General features: G+C 50.0%; 5 protein-coding genes and 3 pseudogenes across 5 annotated transcripts; 3 read left to right on the top strand and 5 right to left on the bottom strand.

The window, feature by feature from the left end:
• Positions 1-545: 545 nt before the first annotated feature.
• SAPIO_CDS6211 (uncharacterized protein) lies at positions 546-2,689 on the bottom strand (the record flags this gene model as incomplete). The annotated part of the gene is made up of 9 exons (XM_016788375.1): positions 546-673; positions 797-964; positions 1,036-1,117; positions 1,214-1,322; positions 1,400-1,660; positions 1,724-2,018; positions 2,089-2,154; positions 2,220-2,311; positions 2,493-2,689. The coding sequence occupies 9 exons, from the start codon at positions 2,687-2,689 to the stop codon at positions 546-548; spliced, it is 1,398 nt and encodes a 465-aa protein (XP_016641956.1).
• Positions 2,690-5,576: 2,887 nt separating this feature from the next.
• On the top strand, positions 5,577-6,704 carry SAPIO_CDS6210 (annotated as a pseudogene; the record flags this gene model as incomplete).
• An 82-nt stretch (positions 6,705-6,786) lies between these two features.
• Positions 6,787-7,833, bottom strand: SAPIO_CDS6209 (annotated as a pseudogene; the record flags this gene model as incomplete).
• A 609-nt stretch (positions 7,834-8,442) lies between these two features.
• Positions 8,443-9,393, bottom strand: SAPIO_CDS6208 (annotated as a pseudogene; the record flags this gene model as incomplete).
• A 601-nt stretch (positions 9,394-9,994) lies between these two features.
• On the top strand, positions 9,995-11,248 carry SAPIO_CDS6207 (4-hydroxy-2-oxoglutarate aldolase; the record flags this gene model as incomplete). The annotated part of the gene is made up of 4 exons (XM_016788374.1): positions 9,995-10,160; positions 10,238-10,503; positions 10,610-10,888; positions 10,973-11,248. 4 exons carry the CDS (start codon positions 9,995-9,997, stop codon positions 11,246-11,248), a joined length of 987 nt encoding a protein of 328 aa, XP_016641955.1.
• Positions 11,249-12,139: 891 nt separating this feature from the next.
• SAPIO_CDS6206 (putative high-affinity nicotinic acid transporter protein) lies at positions 12,140-13,713 on the bottom strand (the record flags this gene model as incomplete). Its single annotated transcript, XM_016788373.1, has 2 exons — positions 12,140-13,437; positions 13,506-13,713. 2 exons carry the CDS (start codon positions 13,711-13,713, stop codon positions 12,140-12,142), a joined length of 1,506 nt encoding a protein of 501 aa, XP_016641954.1.
• Positions 13,714-14,541: 828 nt separating this feature from the next.
• On the top strand, positions 14,542-16,717 carry SAPIO_CDS6205 (putative fad nad-p-binding domain-containing protein; the record flags this gene model as incomplete). Its single annotated transcript, XM_016788372.1, has 6 exons — positions 14,542-14,864; positions 14,940-15,221; positions 15,295-15,548; positions 15,618-15,754; positions 15,820-16,200; positions 16,268-16,717. The coding sequence occupies 6 exons, from the start codon at positions 14,542-14,544 to the stop codon at positions 16,715-16,717; spliced, it is 1,827 nt and encodes a 608-aa protein (XP_016641953.1).
• A 249-nt stretch (positions 16,718-16,966) lies between these two features.
• SAPIO_CDS6204 (2-dehydro-3-deoxy-D-gluconate 5-dehydrogenase) lies at positions 16,967-18,090 on the bottom strand (the record flags this gene model as incomplete). Its single annotated transcript, XM_016788371.1, has 3 exons — positions 16,967-17,162; positions 17,224-17,456; positions 17,518-18,090. 3 exons carry the CDS (start codon positions 18,088-18,090, stop codon positions 16,967-16,969), a joined length of 1,002 nt encoding a protein of 333 aa, XP_016641952.1.
• Positions 18,091-18,402: the final 312 nt, after the last annotated feature.

Genomic DNA, 18,402 nt, shown 5'->3' with positions numbered 1-18,402 from the left:
AAACTTTTATTCCTCTTCGTATCAAAAAAATAATCCTATAATCGTTTTCTTGTTCTTTGGCATACGTCAAGAAACAAAGCTTGCGCGCCGTCACACGTACATAGGGGCAATTAAGAAAATTGACCTGGCAGAAGTCACCTTGAGTGTGGGAGAGATTGTAATGCCATTGAGCAAAAAAGCTAAGTATATTAGACTCGGAATCCCTCTGCGATTTGAATTAGCTTAAACGTGCTGTATCCTTCATTTTCCACCCATGCTTATGGGTAATGTGTGATACGTGACAGAATGTGTTAACACGACTACGATACACACTAACCGCTTCACGGTTTCACCCGCCGGAGTATTCCAATCTTGAATTTCGTCACGTATCGGCTGCCTAGATTAACCACTCCCACTTCTAGAGAAGGCTTGAAGGTTTTGACTTCAGGGATATCTCTGCCCGTTAATACCCAGGATCTCCCACTTCCTCTTAGCCTTAGTACACTTCCGCTGGAGTCCATAAAAGAAACCTGAAGGACAATATATAGGGCACGATAATTAGCCTTTTAGTACCCAACATACCTCCACCCAAGTTCAACTTGTTGCTTCGTAACTCCGGTCTTCATTGCCTTGCGCTGGTCCTCCTCACTGCCACCGAGGAGTTTGTTGACCCTCCTCACGTAAACAGTGTAGCCTGAAATCGTGAAAAGAAACGCTGCGGCACACCCAAGCACTATCGGAAGATGGGAAATTCATCAGTGTACGACTCCATGCATAGTGTTTTCCAATTCTTGGATAAAAGTCGGAGTTGACTTACGGCATCCGAAAGCGGCGTAATAATTGGGAGGCGCGTAGTAAAGGTAGCTGGTCCAGACATTGGACAGGCCACCGATGGCGTTCATCATGGCAACGCCAGCAGCTCGCTTCGGAAACGGTCGCGCCATGTGGATGCTGAGAGTCTTATAAAGCATGATCTGGGGTCCCGCTATATGAAATATTAGTGTCGCAAGATAACAATATCAGAAAGGTGTATTAAGACTCAAACTTACAGCATACGGAAGGCATAAGCATCATCGCGAAGTAGCGCGCTCCGGTATTCAAGGTGGACAGCGCGATAATATACGCAATGAATGAGACGCTAAGACAGAAAACGATGATAGGATATATCGTAGTTTTTTTCTTCGAAGGTCAATATCATAATATAGTATTTTACGGAACAGTTATGGGGACTTACGTCACTAATATACGAGATGATGTAGAACCAGATGGCGGCCAAAACATAAGGAGGCGCCGTAAGAAGAAGAGAGATCATCTTGTTGTAGCCGAGGGTTGATACAATGGAACTATATAACAGGAGGGTTAGTTCAAGGTATGAAACGCCAACAGCACGTCAGTGGCTAGCCGGCCTAGATCGACTTACGGGAAAAAGTTGACGATACTACCCATCGCCTGACCCATGCCCATACACCAAACCATGAGCCAAATTTTGGGGTCCAGAATTGCAAGCTTGAAACCCTCCCACGTGGTGGTATCTTCATGGGCCTCTCCATCACCGGCCTCCATCTCGATACGCCAGACGGCATAGTCTCGTTCAATAGGCTTCAGAAGTCGAGCGTTGTGCGGATACTCGGGCATAATCAAGGAAAAAATGATGCCACAGCCAACGGTGATGACACCCTCACTAGAAGATTGTCGTTAGTGGGTTGCGCACGAGTGCTGAACGGGACTTGGAGCCGCAACCTACACGATGAAAAGCCAACGCCAACCCGCAATTCCATATCGGCCGTCAAGAGTCAAACAGGCGGCGGCGACGAATCCACCAAATGCACTTCCCAGCATTTGAAACATGAAGAGAGCAGCTAGTCGCTTCCCAAGCTCGTTCTTGGTGTACCATGCGCTAAGGAAGTAGATGACACCGGGGAAGAAGACGGCCTCCGTGATGCCGAGCAGAACACGCAGGGCTAGGAGAGAATTGTAATTCTTGGCAGCCGCAGTGCAAGCACTAACGCTACCCCATACTGCCGCAGCGCTGCAGATGTCTAGGTTTGGGGGTCTAAGAGTCAGCGGTGCACATAGGACCCAAGTATCTGGGATTCCAAAGCAACTTACAAAGCCCGGGCCGAGAAATCTTCGTCATGACCAAATTCGATGGGATCTGGAAAGGAAGGTACCCAACTGGGAAAAGAGTGGTTAGCGATAGATACCTGATAGGGCCAAGAACGCCCAATATCTCAACTTACCGAATAGAATAGAGATGGCAGTCGCGAAGTCATTGGTTGTCATGTTCAGGTCTTCCATAATCCCATAGAGCTTGGCCGCGGCAAGGGCAGATCTGTCAACATCTACTCTGTGTCAGCATTTGACAATTCGACGAACGGGTGATAATCTTAGTTTACAATTGAGAATGTATAATATCCCCATGATTGGCCTATATTTATCTCGTTAATATTCGCGCATGTCGTGGGCTGTCAAACGCCAAATGCAATGTCGTGAATAACGAATCGGCAACTTACATGATGACGAGGTCCATTTTTCGGACCATCTTTGTTTCAAAAGCCTGGAGCTCTTGAGGGCTCATGTGCCGGATGCTCTCCGGCTTCGGGACAACATCTTCCGCTGCTTGCATTTCAAGCTTCAATACATCTACATCGCCAGATGAATCGCGCGGCACCGTCGCCGGATCATCCTTTCCGCGTTTCATATCGGACATGACGAGTAGGTTGAATTTGCTATGTAGCGTCAACCTTTTGCTTTCAGGCGAAGAGATAACCGCAAACAGTCGTTAAGCCGGAGCCGCAGAGACAGACAGTGAAGAGGTCGATGTCAACAACAAGTTACGTGGTAAATTGAAATTCTGATGAGTCGCCTGCAGGTAGAGTCTGCATAACACGTAGTGGAGTGATCACCTCGACGTCCTCGGTAGGCACTCTATCCTAATATAATGGAGGGCAGGTCTGAGGAAGACTGCAAGAGGGAAATTAGCGTGCTACCCTTGCATCGCGTGGTACTTGAATACGGAGCGTTGCTAAAACAACTTTTCTTCCCATATCTGCCCTTGTCCAAAATCCAAGTAACCGAACGACAAGAACCAGCATTGACGAAGGACAGACTAAAACTATGGCGGCGTCGACTTTTCTTCCCCGCAATAGAAACCCTGCAGCGAACATGATAATCCGGGGTAAGTGCCAGTTCTCCACACATTTCGGGAGTCAGCTAACCCTCAGTAAAGCCTAGCGTTGTTTCTGTTGAAAAATTATGGGTCACTTCAAGTAAAGTGGGCTGTCGTAGGAATCACTTCGGGTCACTTCCCTCGGGTCACTTCCCTCCCCAGCCGACCCTCGTCAAGGCTAGTTGGAAAATTCTGTCAGCTAATATTGGCGTCAAGACTAATATGAAGGGTCATGCTGGATATTTGGGCATGCCTGCTAGGTATCTGACTCTTCAGCACCTTCCTGTCTGGGGCGATGGGACGCAATCAATACATCTTCATAAAGTACCACTTCTATTTGACGATATGCTTCAATATACTTCGTAGAAATAGACTTATTCTCATGCTTCTTTTAGACAGGGCCAAAGAGCCAAGGATTACTAGTGCCCAATTTTCAAGTAACAAAGAAGTATGCCAAAAGGACATTTCATTCCCACTTTGGGGAGATGTCGGATAAAAGTTCCCCAGAGCCGATCGGCTTTGCAATTTTTGGTGTGCTCCGGTCAGCAGCCGATCGGCTTTTTCTGCCAAGGATCAGCTAGTGCAGCCGACGGACATTTGTCTATGCACGCCTCAGGAATGTTCATCAATACATGAGATGTTCGTTGCCTTGCAAGTGATGGTCCCACTCTCCCCAACCCCCCGGCGGGGAATTACTGAGCGCAAGACTTCGGCTAGGACAGATAGGCTTTGCCGTCTCTCGGCCTGGCCATTCCGCTAGCCATTGGATAATCTGTAGATGCGGAAACTTTTGCGAGCAGCCTGAGGATGGGAAGCTAGGCCAGCATGGGGTTATTAACATGTTAACCTTTGGTGTAGGGGAAAACGTGTTTCCTTCCATTACACCACATAGCCCTGCCTGAGTTGCTAGCACTATACATAAGTACTGCACACTACACTACTAGTTTTCTATTGCCCAAAGTCGCCAGATGATGAAATGCTACATTTTCATGCTCCACACAACTCCACATTCCTTCTCCACGACCAGCATATCGCCTACCGGATTTGTGCAAGCGCGATTCCTGATTTTGTCCGTACTCCATATTTTGATGATGCACTATTGGCGGTGACCCAAAAAACATTGGGACCACCCTTACGAAGTAGTGTACTTGTAGTGTCGTATGAAAGGCGGCAAATCTCAATTGAGCGATGAACACCGCCGAAGCCACTATTTTCCCCCTGCATCGTAACGTGCTCAATGTTGGGGAATCTTTCTTTCCATCAAGACTTTTCGAACTTCTTGCGTTAAGACTTGAGGCCAGCAAAGAAAAAGAGAGAGAAAAAAAATAGGCCCGCTTCCTTCCTCCTACAGAACCGTTCAGATAACCCAGAAATACCGCGAATGCTATGCATCACGCAAATAGTATATCGCTTAATACCCCAGATGCAAGCAGCCGACCGGAAATCCTCCCCGTGAAAAGGCAGGCACGGTCCAAAAATGGGTGCTTGACATGTAGGTATGCTATCTCTGATTGTCATCTGTCCTCAAGACCGGACAAGACAAAGTTCCACACCGAGCCCTACTAATTCTCGGCGTTACTCGGTTCAGACGCCGAAAAGTTCGGTGTGACGAGCTGCGCCCGCGATGCTCCCATTGCGAGCGGCTGAATCTTGAATGCAAATGGAAAGAGTCGGTTAGCTTCAGTACGACGAAAAAAATTAGCAATGGGGATTCCAGCCATGGTTCATCAACTCTGAATGGCAATGGTCCCGCGCAAGGTCCGATACAATCCTCGTTGAATGGTGTCGCCGGCAGCCCATCGTCAAGCCCGTGGGCCCGGAACCCCGGTGCTGTCGACCAGCTATTTGACTTTGCCAGCTTTATGTGGGATACCGGGGATGTATTTGGTCAAGTGAGTCCTGGTAGTCACGGAGGTATCACGCCTATGCCCGCAGCGGATTCTTTCGTAAGTACAGAACGCCCTTCCCTCATCAGACCCTCTCGCCGGAGTCGACTTGACTCATCTGCCAACCAAACCGCAATTATGAGCCAAACGAGGGAGGCGGATGTCCTAGGCATCCAGCCCGAGGGAAGATTCGAGCTTTCGATGTTCTTTTTCTCTGCAGCTAGGATTAGGCGCGGCATGTTCCTGATTCATTACTAACCCACCCATTCCCCTAGATGCCAGCGTGGTCCATACCCAGCCCACGTGTTGATGCCCGGGCTGCAAGACCCGCTTCCCACCATGCGCCATCAGGAGGAGATGCAGCGTTAGTTCGATATGGCCGGACCAGGTCTGAAAATGCCGTGGCTGAAACCACGGAGGATCGACATCTCATCGAATATTTCGTCCACACAGTTGTTCCACCACTCTTGGCCGAGGTGGAAACTCAAAAAGGATGGTCATCCATCCGTCAGATGCTCGTGTCCATGTCCAATCGTTCGAACATGGTGCGATGCTCCATCCTGGCCTTTTCCAACCTGCTTTTGTGTCGGCGCGAGGCACAGTGGATGCAATGCCCCGCCCATCATTATGAAAGCGCCATGGCCCAGCTTGTGGCCACGGCTGATCTCAGTACGGTGGTGTGCCATAGCCCTCACCGAGAAAACCTTCTCGTGACAATCTTCTTCCTGAGCTACGTCGACATCCTTGAGTCTAGAGTCGAGAGTGCCCACGTAAATCTGAAACGGGCATTTGAGATATTTCGCCAGGGTGACAAGCGAGGATTTCGACCGCTTGAGATACGCCTGCTGTCTTGGATACGCCTCCTCGATGCCAGAGCGGTGTCTGCCGGGGGCGAGGGGCTCTTCCTTTCGGATAACTGTGAAGCCCTACTCGTACAGCCTTCGCCCATGAGCGTTGAGGACGTCGATAACGAAGGCAGCCAGGACGAAGTTCGCGAGCCCGACATCGAAGAGATGCTTTTCCAAGTGCTATACCACCCCGGTCTAGTATTTTTCCAAAAAGTCCAGAGTTTCATGGGGAGAATATCCGTCATCGATCCTTGGCACCGGTCGCGCGGGACAGTCGAGGACGAGACCGAAGTTATAAACATCGCGTCTCAGATACTAAAAGACTTAAGAAGACTATACGACGATAGACCTATACTCATGGATCATGCAGTTGCTGGTCGACTGACTACTCCCCACGTATCACAGAATCTCGCCTTCTCCATCACAAGAGCCTTTAGAACCTACCTTTCCAACTACCACGCCAGCAAGGTCCACCTTCATCGCGTCGCGTACAAGAACTTACCGCTGACGAGAGAAACTGAAAATGCTCTACACCAGATCCGCCACTTGACGAAACTTATGGTAGAGGATCTCGGCGCCGACGATTGTCTCCCAGTAAACCAGCTCTGGCCTCTCCTTATGCTAGGATCCGAGGAGAAGAATCCGGCGGAGAGAGAATGGATAAAGAGCCAAATATTAAGGATGGAGAAGGTTGCTACAAACGCAAGAATCACCGCACAAGTGCTGGATGAGGTCCAAGCTACGCAGGACTCTAGTGGTGAAAGAGTAGATATAAGGGCAGTGATGCACGCAATATTTGATGCCTGCTTTGCGATAATGTGAGGGACTCCGAGACGCAAGTTCAGGGACGTAAAGACATTTAAGGATATCTGTATCATTATTATGTATCTAATTTCTGTGCCCTTTACACTATCAAGTGTTTGTTAACCGGTGTCAACGGTTGTTCCCCAGACAGGACTGCCATCACGTTCTTCATTGCCAGAGCCTCAAAACCGGATGTCGTCTCGAAAGCACCGCCGGCGTTGTGGCAGGTCAGTGTTGCATTTCTATTCCTGGCTAACCGGGGATTCACGTGGGGCTCATTCTGATGCACGTCGAGGCCTACGGCGTAGACATGCCCGCTTTCGAGGGCATCTGCAAGTGCGTTCTCGTCGATGAGGGTTCCTCGAGCAATATTCACCAACCTCGACCCCTTCTTCATCTTGGAAATCTTGTCAGCGTCGAGGAGTGCCTTTCCTTCGGTACCGGGCGTTGCGACTACGACACAATCAGCTTCGCCTAGCAGCTCATCGAGGTTCTCGATGCGTCGCGCACCGCCCAAGGCAGCTTCCTGCTCGGCTGTCTTAGGAAACAAGTCGTTGTAGATGATCTTCATGCCGAACGCGCGATACGCCTTCGTCGCAATCTTGTAACCAATATTTCCAAGCCCGATCACGCCGAGAACGTGCCCGGCCGGATTGTGCGCGCCGACGGGCTGGTTTCTATGCGCGTCGAGGAACCGTTCCGTATCGAGAGTCCTCGCAGCCATGTTGCTCCACTGCAAGTTCCTGAACACCGAGATTATGTGGTAGATGGCCATATCGGCAACGGCTTCCGAGCTCGCAGACGCCCCGTTGCAATAAAGAATTCCCCTCTTGGCCATAATGTCCACGTCCGCCCAATCGTAGCCTGCACCAGCCGAGGCATAGACCTTGAGCGATGGAGGAAGAAGAGGAATCAATTCCGAATCCCAGCGGCCCATCTCACCGCCCGAGTTCCAGAAGGGGCGGAGAACGGCTGAAAAATCGCCCCATTTGCGTTCGCGCAGAGCTTGTAGGAACGCGGGACGCTGACGGTCCCCCACAGAGGGGCGAATTACCGTGAACCGTGACTCGAGTTCCCTGTACAAGTCATGATTGAATTCTATGGGGTCTCCGATATGGAGGACGATGGGTTTCGAGGGGGTAGCCATGGTGTAGGAGACGAAAATGCGAATCGGTGGACGCTCGACAAGAGTAACCTGGAAACTGAGCTAGGCGGTGCTACGTACGTACCGGCCACGGTTGAAATTGCCCCAAGCCCTTACTTATGGGGATAACAACGTTTGGAGAGTACAACTGTAAACAAGTAAATCCACCGATGGATCTCATCACTGACGTTAGTGTCGGAAAATGGAGCGAGTCGTAATCGTCCGAATGACGCCAAGGCCCGCCGCCAAACCCCAAGAAACTTCCGACGATTGTTGCGAGACCCTGGACTCCCACAGACAGACCCCGCAATACTTACCTGCAAGAGCGCATCTAAAGTTTAACTTCTTACGAACGATGGTGGCGCCATTCCCATCGGCAGCTGGAAGCGATCGGCAAAGGGGGGGTTCAGGTGCAACGCTCCGTAGAGCGTCAAGTGGAGCCATGGATGATTAGCGACCCAGTCCAACGCTGGGTTCTAAACCTAGTGCTGGCAGCGCACCCTTGGTCCAGCGGGCGAGCGTCATCGCCATGCTCACTAGTGTTGAGTCGAGATGGATAAATTAACCCGAGTTGAAGATTCTGACCAATAATGCTGTTTGTATTTCATTCATTCAAAGCTCGTCCAACCAAGGAATGGATACCTGAGCTCCCTTCCGCATAACCGTCTTGGATGCGGCTAGGTTTGCCAAGTGAACAGCTCTCTCAACATCAAAGTCTGCCTTAACCGTCTCTAATGCATACACCCCAACAAACGTGTCGCCAGCTGCTGTCGTATCTCTGGCGTCTACCTTGACGGCGTTGGCATAGCCGCGTGCGCCACCCAAAACAGAATAATATACACCGCGGCTTCCAAGGGTGATGAGTACATGTTTAGTTCCTAATTCATGAAATATCTGAGCCACGCTTGACTGGGCTGCTTCTGTGTCCAGTTCCGATTCATTATGCCCCGATAAGATGGCCGCCTCAGTTTCATTCATGATAAGATGTGTAATGCCTGCATAGTATTTCTTGTCGATTTGCTGTGCCGGCGCAGGATTGAGTAGGACGGGGACGCGGAGCTCCTGTGCCGTAGAGATGATTTGCATCACGGTTTCTGAGGGTATCTCAAGTTGCAGAACTATCAAGTCAGGCAAGGGCCGAGGCAAATCAGCGTACTCGCCCGGTCGCATCGTACCATTGGCATTGGGCGAAAATATAATGCGATTTTCACCTGTCGAATCTTCTACGATGACAGTCGAAACGCCAGTCTTTTCTCCCTTTCGAACTTTGACGCCGGATGCGTCAATGCCAACATCTTTGAGTCCATTCAACACCGTAAGCCCGTAGCTATCGTCTCCCACAGCACCGATCATCTTCACTGTCGCAGTACCATTGTGGACGTCCGACCGGGCACGCGACACTTTTGCGCAGGCAACGGCCTGGTTCGCTCCCTTGCCCCCGAGGCCGATCTCGAATCCGTTTGCTGTTAGCGTCTCACCGCCGCGGGGAACACGTGTAACGTAGGCGACGATGTCGATGTTGATAGATCCGATGATTGCGAGAACTGGCTTCCGGGTCGCCATGCTGAGCGTAGTAGCAATCTCAGCACGGGGTTGCTGGTGGAAACACACTGCTAGAAGGATATGGAGGACGGTAAGACCTCGGGGAAGTAATTTGGCCGTCACGTATCGCCTAGATTTTGTATTATTTGACGACCTTGATGAATTCGCGACGCGCATCTCCAGTAATATGTCTAGCGAATGTTACTATAACATGCGATAGCGGAAAGTTGCGCGTTTGCCTCCGGACGTCCTGTTTGCGGCGCAATATACACATGGGGGGCATCCCGCCAGCATGCCGACTGACCTTCGGCTCGCTTACGCTAGGCGTCGTCACCCTTGCATGTCGGCGAAAGACCCCCGCCCCACATCTCGCATTCCTTAGGAGTCGGGGGCGCCACGGAAAGGAAGCGAGCTTCAATTGATTAAAACCTAGTGAGGAATGGACCTGATCAAGCCACATTCTTCTTTAATACTTCCATTCAACACGCAGAAGTTTCCAAAGAAAACGGCCGATTGGCACAATACTGTCAAATCTCCTTCCGGCCCTCAAGCTCCTGGTTCGCTACGTTTCTCACCTCTTCTCAATTTTGATTTTATTTTTGGTTTTACTTACACGTCCATCATGGGGGCCGCGGGTACCAATGGCACAGCAGCCGTACCAAGGCCTTTCCCTCCGGGGGTTCACGTTCCAAGCCTGACCTGGTTTGAGGGGACACGCGACCAAGAGATTGATTGGGTCATACAAAAGAAACATTTTCAGTTCTTGGTAGAATCCGGAGTTCATGGAAGTACGTCATATTTTCGTTGAATATTTCTATGCACTCCTCGACAGCTCTGGTTTCGAATAGAACTGACCCGGTATTAGTCGTCATCGCGGGAACAAATGGTGAGGCTGTCACGCTGAGCGCAGATGAAAAGACACAGCTGTTGCGAACAGCACGTAAAATTGCTATCGAAAATGGACGCCCGGATCTACCCATCACTCTTGGTTGCTCTGGGCAGTCCACTCGCGAGGTTATCGCCGAGACGAAACTCGCGGCAGCTGCGGGTGCTGACTTTGTTCTTGTCCTGGTGCCGAGCTACTTTCACTTTGCTATGGACGATGATGCTATCGTAGCTTTCTTCTTAGAGGTACCGACAACTAATGGGCATTTCCCAGATCTTTCTAGGGTTCTACATAAGAGACTTCCGTATATTTGAGATGTCAAGACTAACGCATTGTCGTCTATTCATTTAGCTCGCTGATTCCAGCCCCCTTCCAATCGTTATCTACAATTTCCCCGGTGTTGTTTCTGGGCTTAATCTTAACTCGGACATGCTTGCGACGCTCGGAAAACACCCTAGTATCGTGGCTGTCAAACTTACCTGCGGAGGTATCGCTAAAGTCGCCCGTGTCCGCGCTGTGTTCGGGCCCGAGACGTTTTCAGCACTCGCGGGCCAGAGTGACTGGCTGGTCCCTGCGCTTTCAGTGGGTGGTACGGGTGTAATTACCGGAGTGGCGAACTTGTATCCCAGAGTAAGTACTGCTCTCCCAGTGATTCCGAGAGTGTAGAGTAGTGCAGCCTTGGGTGTTAGCTTAAATGGACACTAACGAGAGTAGTTCTGCATAAAAATTTATGATCTCTACCTATCAGGTAAGACCCAAGAGGCCGAGGCTCTACAAATCAAGTTGGCTCAGATGGAATGGGGCTTTGGGAAAGGAGGCATCAACGGGACGAAGTGGGTGGTGGCAAAATATCTAGGCTATCCACTTGAAGGCTGCCACTGTCGTCGGCCGTATCCAGAGTATTCAGATCCCAAGAAGCAGGCGTGGATTGACGATACTGTGAGACAACTAGAGGAAGATGAGAAGAAGCTCCGGGCTTCTAAAGCATAGAGCGTACCCGTCCCCAATGCACAGCGATAGAGTAGAGTCTATATAGATTACTTACGTCGAAATTTCGAGGCAAATATCGAGATCAATAGATCTTTCTGGTATTCTATTTAGTCTTGTAACCGGCGCTGTCAAAATAGAATAAAGTAGAAAATTAGATTCGATATTTGAAACTGGAGACACAGGTACGGTCTAGTGTATGAAGAGAATTTACAGTCTCGCTCTCAGCTGAGCACTGATCTCTCTAATTCAGAGATTTTATCATATGCGCCCTTGCTAGCGATTCTTTTGTAATCTGTACGCAGACCACTCCTTTCCCGCTTGCCCGTTCCCCCTCGTCCTGCCTTATCTTAATACGTCAAGTGATTTCTTACGGCGTACGCATTAACCGAATAATGCCCTGTCCCCCTCCTCCCCCTTCTTTCCACGTCTCTGTATGATGCACGCCGCATAATTTGGGGGCACCACGATAACTGATGTGCCTTCCATATCGGATGGGCTGTGGAAGTTTTCCCCGTCCCCGTTATCCCCGTTACGCACTGCTGCTCCGATTTACATCAGAGCCTCCACGGGAAGGACCAAGGCCAAGCACCATGGAAAATCTTGGATACTGTAACAAAATAGAGAACCCTTTCTTAAGGCCAAACGGAGATTCTATTATTATAGTAAAAAATTAACGTAGCAGCAGCTCCGCCCCATTGGTCTTAGGTATACGTAATTTTATTTCTGGACAATAGGGATCCATTGTTTTGGAGCCACACTGAAAAAGTTGTACCTGCAAGCTATTCTCGCAACTATTGTGAGATATTAGAACAGTAGTGGACCGAAATTCGGCACACTCTGCTGTCTTATATGTAGCCCAACGGAGACGACAGGCATCCGAACAACCCTTCTTCAATAGATATATCGATACTTAGGGTTGTAGTCACCCAGACGCGCGATTTCTTCTTCCGTTTTGCCAACCAAAACATAGTCTCGCTCGCCTCGGTCCCTCTTCTTATTCTCCCTCCACAAAAGTACGGACGTCAGGCCGTATCCCACAGCAGCAGCAAACACAAAGCCAAGTGTGGCTCCATGGCCGAGCTTATACTCCGGTTTATCCTTTGTCCGGTATAAAAACGCGCTGTAAATTCCTGCGCAGTTTCCCAGCGTCATGCTCGTGCCCTGACCTGCCGCCCTTTTAAAGTGGCTGGGCAAGTTGTTGGGCATCCAGGAGATCGGAATACCAACGGCCACATAGAGGCCACATGCGACGATAATGCATCCCGCGTACTGAGCACCCGCGCCATACTTTGGAGTGCCCAAGAGGATGGCATAGCCAGCGCAAGAGACTAAACACCCAGCAACTGCAAAAGGACCTCGGCGTCCGGTACGGTCGGAGAAATACGCGACAACGAGGTAAATCAGGGCGCCAGCGGCATAGCATGGAATGGTGAGGAGCTGCGTGTGGAGGCCGCTGTATCCGAGGGCGTTAATTATGGTGGGTAAAAAGGTGCTAAACCCGTACAGCATGACCGTGACGCCGTGTTGGGCAGTGGCTATTGTCCAGACCTTCCAGTCCTTCCAAGCTTCCCTGCATTGCTGCCAATCAATGCGGTCCGATTCTCCTTCCAACCCTAGGGACGTGCCATCGAGATGTTTCCGTACTTCGCACAGCTGCTTCTCGCGGTCTGTGAGGTATGCCGCGCTCTGGGGGTCATTCTCAAGGATAAAGTACGCCGCCACCCCGAGTACCACGGTTGGGATACCCTCCAATATCATTAGCCACCTCCAGGCGGACATGCCCCGTGTTCCATGCATATGGCCGATCGCGTATGCCAACAAGCCGCCGCATGAGCCGGAGACAGCTGAGGCAGCAAAGAGGAAAAAGATCCGAACGGCAAGCTCCTTGCGGCGATAGAAAAATGTGAGGTAGAAGCAAATAGCGGGGAAGTATCCGGCCTCGAAGAGGCCCAGGAGGAGGCGGACGCCGATGAGTTGGGCCTTGTTATTCACGAAGCCGGTGCATAGCGCGACAACACCCCAGCCGATGGCAGTAGCAGGGATGAAACGGCGGGGTTGGACCATTTTGAGGAGGAGATTCGCAGGCATTTCGAAGGAGACGTAAGTGATGAAGAGGACAGAGACGCAAAGCTGGTAGTCGTCACCTTTGAGACCAAGATCTTTTTCGAGGTCATAGAGACGAGCGTTTCCTATAGTTCAAATTTAGCACGTAATATTCTCGAGGCGAAGGGGTCCGGCGAGGAGAGGGTCCAAATACCAATATTAGTCCTATCCAAGAAAGACAAAATGTAAAGAAGAATGACGATGGGGAAGATATGGAGGTCCATCTTGCGGACCAGAGACCTCTCTTCTTCTGGTGTCATGTCGTGGCTTTCTAGGCCATATTCCAAACCGACCACATCAGCCTTGAACTCCTTCGACGTGTCGAGGGCGTCATTTCCGCTCTTGTCCGAATGAGAAGCCATACTGGGCTCTATTAAATGAGCTGAGCCGTAGCTTGATCGTTGGTTGTTAACACTATGCTGCCTGCTCTGCAATGTCTTGGAAGAGAGTAGAGTTTGCAAGGCAATGCTTCGCAAGAATGGGGATTCTGTGCTCCGCGTGCTGGCTTTATACTACTATTGCGGCTAGCTTTCTTCTCGAGGAGAGGGCTTTTGTTCAAAGAGCAGATAGCCGTGCCATTGGTTGCATATGATTCCCCAGATGTTTATCCCCGCGGACTCGGGACAGACCGAATAGATGAATGCGGGGGAGCTAGCGCCGTTGTGGGGTGCAGCCTCGAGAGGAAAATTGGTCGTCCACCAGACCCACCCATGTCAATCGACCCAAGAGCCTCCACCATAGCCGATTTTTGATCCGATCACACATCGGATTCGGCTATGGACGACACACTCGGTAATGGTGTGGGTGTTAGCCTAACGTAGGTTAACAGCCGCAAACAGAATTTGCCATTACACGCCAACTGCTGGGTCCTCGCATCTAGGCCTTCGGTCACGCCAATCTTCTCGACCCATCCTGCTTGTTAGTGAGTGGTAGTCATAGACTCCTAGTAATTAGCCCACATCGCGCGAATGGCCTGTTACACCACAGGATGTGATATTTTAACCATCAGCGGATGCAAAGTCTTATCAGACGATGGAATATATAAATTCAACTTCGGGCAATTGATAGTTTTGGCCATCTTTTTGCATTCAGCCCCATCGCAGTTTCAGCAAGGTCACACCGATCAATCTAAAACCTGAACCAGGTCCCCCAACCTCTTCTTTTTTTAGTAGTCTCGTCTGATAGCAGCCATGGCTCCTCTCCTCAACTCCGATTCGTCTCCGCCAAGCCTCGACTCACATGCGCAAGATTCATCAGACGCAATAGCTCTAAAGATTCCCCTAGTCGCTTCCCCCGAAGCTCAAAGGCTCTTCGGCTGGCCGGAGCAAAATGATGCCGGGTACCGCATTAAAGAAGAGCCAATGGGCACAAAACGGAAGCTGAAGGTCGTGGTCCTTGGTGCCGGCGTATCCGGGATTAATTTCACCAAAACCGCACAGGAAAAACTGAGCAATGTGGAAATCGTGTGTTACGAGAAAAATGATGAGATTGGAGGGACTTGGTATGAGAATGTGTATGTCTACTACTTTTCCGCTGAGCTGTACTTCGTAGTGGGCACCAGAACAGAAAGCTGATTGGCATTTAATAGATATCCTGGTGTCGCCTGTGACATCCCCTCTGTCTCATACCAATTTACGTGGGAACCTCACATCTGGCCCGAATATTACTCCTCAGGCCATGAAATATTGAAGTACCTCAAGGGAATTGTCGACAAGTATCAATTGGCGCAGTGGATTAAGCTACAGCACAAAATCGTTGGTGCAGAATGGTTAGATGAGGAGGGGCAATGGCGACTTTCTGTCGAAGACCCAAGTGGACGCGTGTTCGAAGACCGATGCGAGGTGTTCTTAAATGGCGGTGGAATTCTCAAGTAAGTCTTACAGCTCAACCGGTGTCCTGCAATTGTTATCGAATTTGACCTCGCTCACAGCAGCGATCTATAGTAATTGGAAATGGCCCAACATCGAAGGGATATCCTCCTTCAAAGGAAAGTTGATGCATACGGCAAAATGGGACACGTCCTACGACTGTAAAGGGAAAAGAGTTGTTGTCATCGGCGCCGGTAGCAGTGCCGCCCAGGTTGTTCCAAGTCTCCAGCCAGACGTAGCTGAGATGCACTGTTTCGTGAGATCCCCGACATGGATCACACCGGGGTTTGCCTCGAGACTTGCCGGCCCAGACGGAGGCAATTTCACCTGTGAGTGCTAAACACATATGATTATCCTTCGTCTCTACGCGGATATGCTGATTGTCGAGGGGTGTGTAGACACCGAAGAGCAGAAGAAAAAGCTACGGGATGACCCGAAAGCGTACTTGGAGTATAGAAAGATGGTTGAGGCCGAAATTGGTATAAGATTTCGGTTTCTCATGAAGAATGGCCCGGAAGCTAAAACGGCCAGGGAGGTAAGCGTTCTTCATTGGTCTTGTATGAATCTTATAAAAATGTTCTAATGTCATGAGCAAAATAGTTTTCCGAGACCGAAATGAGAAGGAAACTCGGCAACCGATCTGATATAGCGGATGCGATCATACCGAAGGACTTTGCCATCGGTTGTAGGCGGCCTACACCAGGCGAGGGTTTTCTGGAGGCACTTGTAGAGCCAAACGTCACCGTGTGGACCAGCCAAATGCGCCGAATCACCGAGGATGGTTTCATAGCTCACGATGGAAGCCACCACCAAGTCGACGCCATTATCTGCGCGACCGGTTTTGATACGTCTTGGATACCGAGGTTCCCTGTCAGGGCACACGGCCAAAATCTTCAAGATGTATGGACAAAAGAGGGAGCGTTATCGTATTTGGCTGTTGGAGTGCCGGAGTTTCCTAATTTCTTCTGGTTCGCTGGCCCGGTAAGTTCTCTACGATCCTTAATAGAAAGCAAATCATGGCCGGGCGCTAACAAGGATCTCTATTTAGTACGGGCCCTTGGCTGTTGGCTCACTGCTTCCTATTATCGAGGTGTTCACGAATTACATCTGCGACGTCATCAACAAAATGCAAATAGAAAAAATCAAATCCCTAACCCCTAAGAAATCAGCTGCTCTCGCATTCAAGGAACACCACGACCTCTACATGCACCGCACTGCCTGGAGCGGGCCTTGCTCGTCGTGGTTCAAAAGAGGAACCAAGGACGGGTATTTGACCATGTACCCTGGCTCAAGGGTACACTTTTTTGAGTTATTGGGACGACCGCGGTATGAAGACTACGAGTTTGAATACTTGAGTGGGAACCAGTGGGAATTTCTAGGGAACGGGTTCTCGTTGAGGGAGTTTGATGGGCGCGACACGACTTTTTGGATGGGGTTGCTAAACGGCGAGGACATTCAGCCTGAGTTCAACGAGGATGTCATCCCGAAGCTAGTATAAAGGTAGATATGTAATGAAGATTTCTATCTTATATGATTTTCTCGCCCTTCTCTGGCCGGTCTTGGACATATGCTAGAACAATGTGAGTTTCTTAATCTTACACCCACGATAATGGGAGAGCTAAAAATGGAAAGAGAAACCGCCCCGATACAAGATGCACGTAGGAGAAGACGACCCGACCGGATACTCCACGATATATGTAAATGCCACGTCTATATATTGTAATCCAAAGTTTCGATCGTCTTATGACTACATACTATGAGCTCCACCATCCAAGAAAATACGAGCTCCATTCACATAATCGCTGGCACTGCTAGCCAAAAACACCGTAATACCCTTAAAGTCATCAGGCTTGCCCCATCTCCTTGATGGGATGCTGCTTAATATCTTTTTATTCGCTTCCTCGTCGTTGATGAACCGTTGCGCCAGAGCCGTATCGATCCAACTAGAAAACACTCGACGAATTAGCACCCATAGAATTTTAAACGCGTGAGGTTAGGACTCACCCGGGGTAGATGGCGTTGACCTGAACATTATAAGGGCCAAACTCATTTGCGAATGCATTAGTTAACTGCCCTACTGCGGCCTTCATGGGCCCATACACCGAGAACGTCGTCATCGCTTTGTGCGCCGCCAATGAGCAGATGTTGATGATCTTGCCACCTCGACCTCGCTCAACCATATGCTTGGCGACAACCTGAGATAACACCCAAACGGAGTTGAAGTTGATTTGGATAATCTGTTGTCCGTGCATTAGTTCTCAATGTTTTTTTGTACTTCCTCCACTGTATAACACGAACCGCATCCTTATGCTCATCTGTCTCGTACAGAATCGGGATGGACCCGCTGCTGATTCCCGCAACATTACAGAGAATATCGATCCCATGTCCGTCATCGGTAACCTTCCGCACCGTCTCCCGAATCATGGCACTATTCCCCATGTCACAATCATATATTGAGACTTTGCAGTTTGTTTCCTGGGCAAGCTTTTCTCCAAACGTGGATTGGTCGCCCGGGATCTGGAATATGATGATATCTGCACCAGCTTCAGCGAGTCCTCTGGCCATGCCGCCGCCGATGCCTCCGTTGGCGCCTGTCACTAGGGCTGTCTTTCCGGACAGATCGAAGAGCGAGGGCGTCCACCTTCTTTCGGCCACGCATTTTCCGGGGGTCTCGGGAGGAAGTTCGAACTTAGGGATGTCTATCCTTGGGGCGTTGGTATTGCCTGTAGATTTCAACGGGCTGGTGCCATTCAAAGACCCGTTTCCGGAACGGCTGGGAAGAACAATTGAGGAGGAACCGTGACTTGAGGAACCAGCGATGCTAGCTTGCCCGTCGGGAACGACATTTGCTGAGTCCGCAGATGGAGCCATGTTATCGACGATTAGGGCTTCTATTGTTTATTCTTCAGACGACGTGAAGTCTATCTCTCATAGACACGTCGAAGTTCTGTTCGCAAAGTGTGAGTCCATGGCGCGAATTTTAGCCCAAAGCGTCTCGCGAAAGCAGCCTAGTGATTTCGAGATCCATACTCGTAAATGCCACGTGCAAGCATGGATCCTGAAAATCACTCTGAATAGCCCGGAATAAACTACCAGATATTCCCAAGCCTATGGTAGATGGAGGCTGGAAAGGTCAGTCATTGCTTTCACCGCCACTACCTCAGAGTGTGGGCCCAAGATCCA

The sequence above is a fragment of the Scedosporium apiospermum genome (assembly GCF_000732125.1).
Source record: "Scedosporium apiospermum strain IHEM 14462 chromosome Unknown SEQ_SAPIO_0101, whole genome shotgun sequence".
NCBI classification, from domain to species: Eukaryota; Fungi; Ascomycota; class Sordariomycetes; order Microascales; family Microascaceae; genus Scedosporium; species Scedosporium apiospermum.
This window is presented reverse-complemented; position numbering and strand designations above follow the sequence as displayed.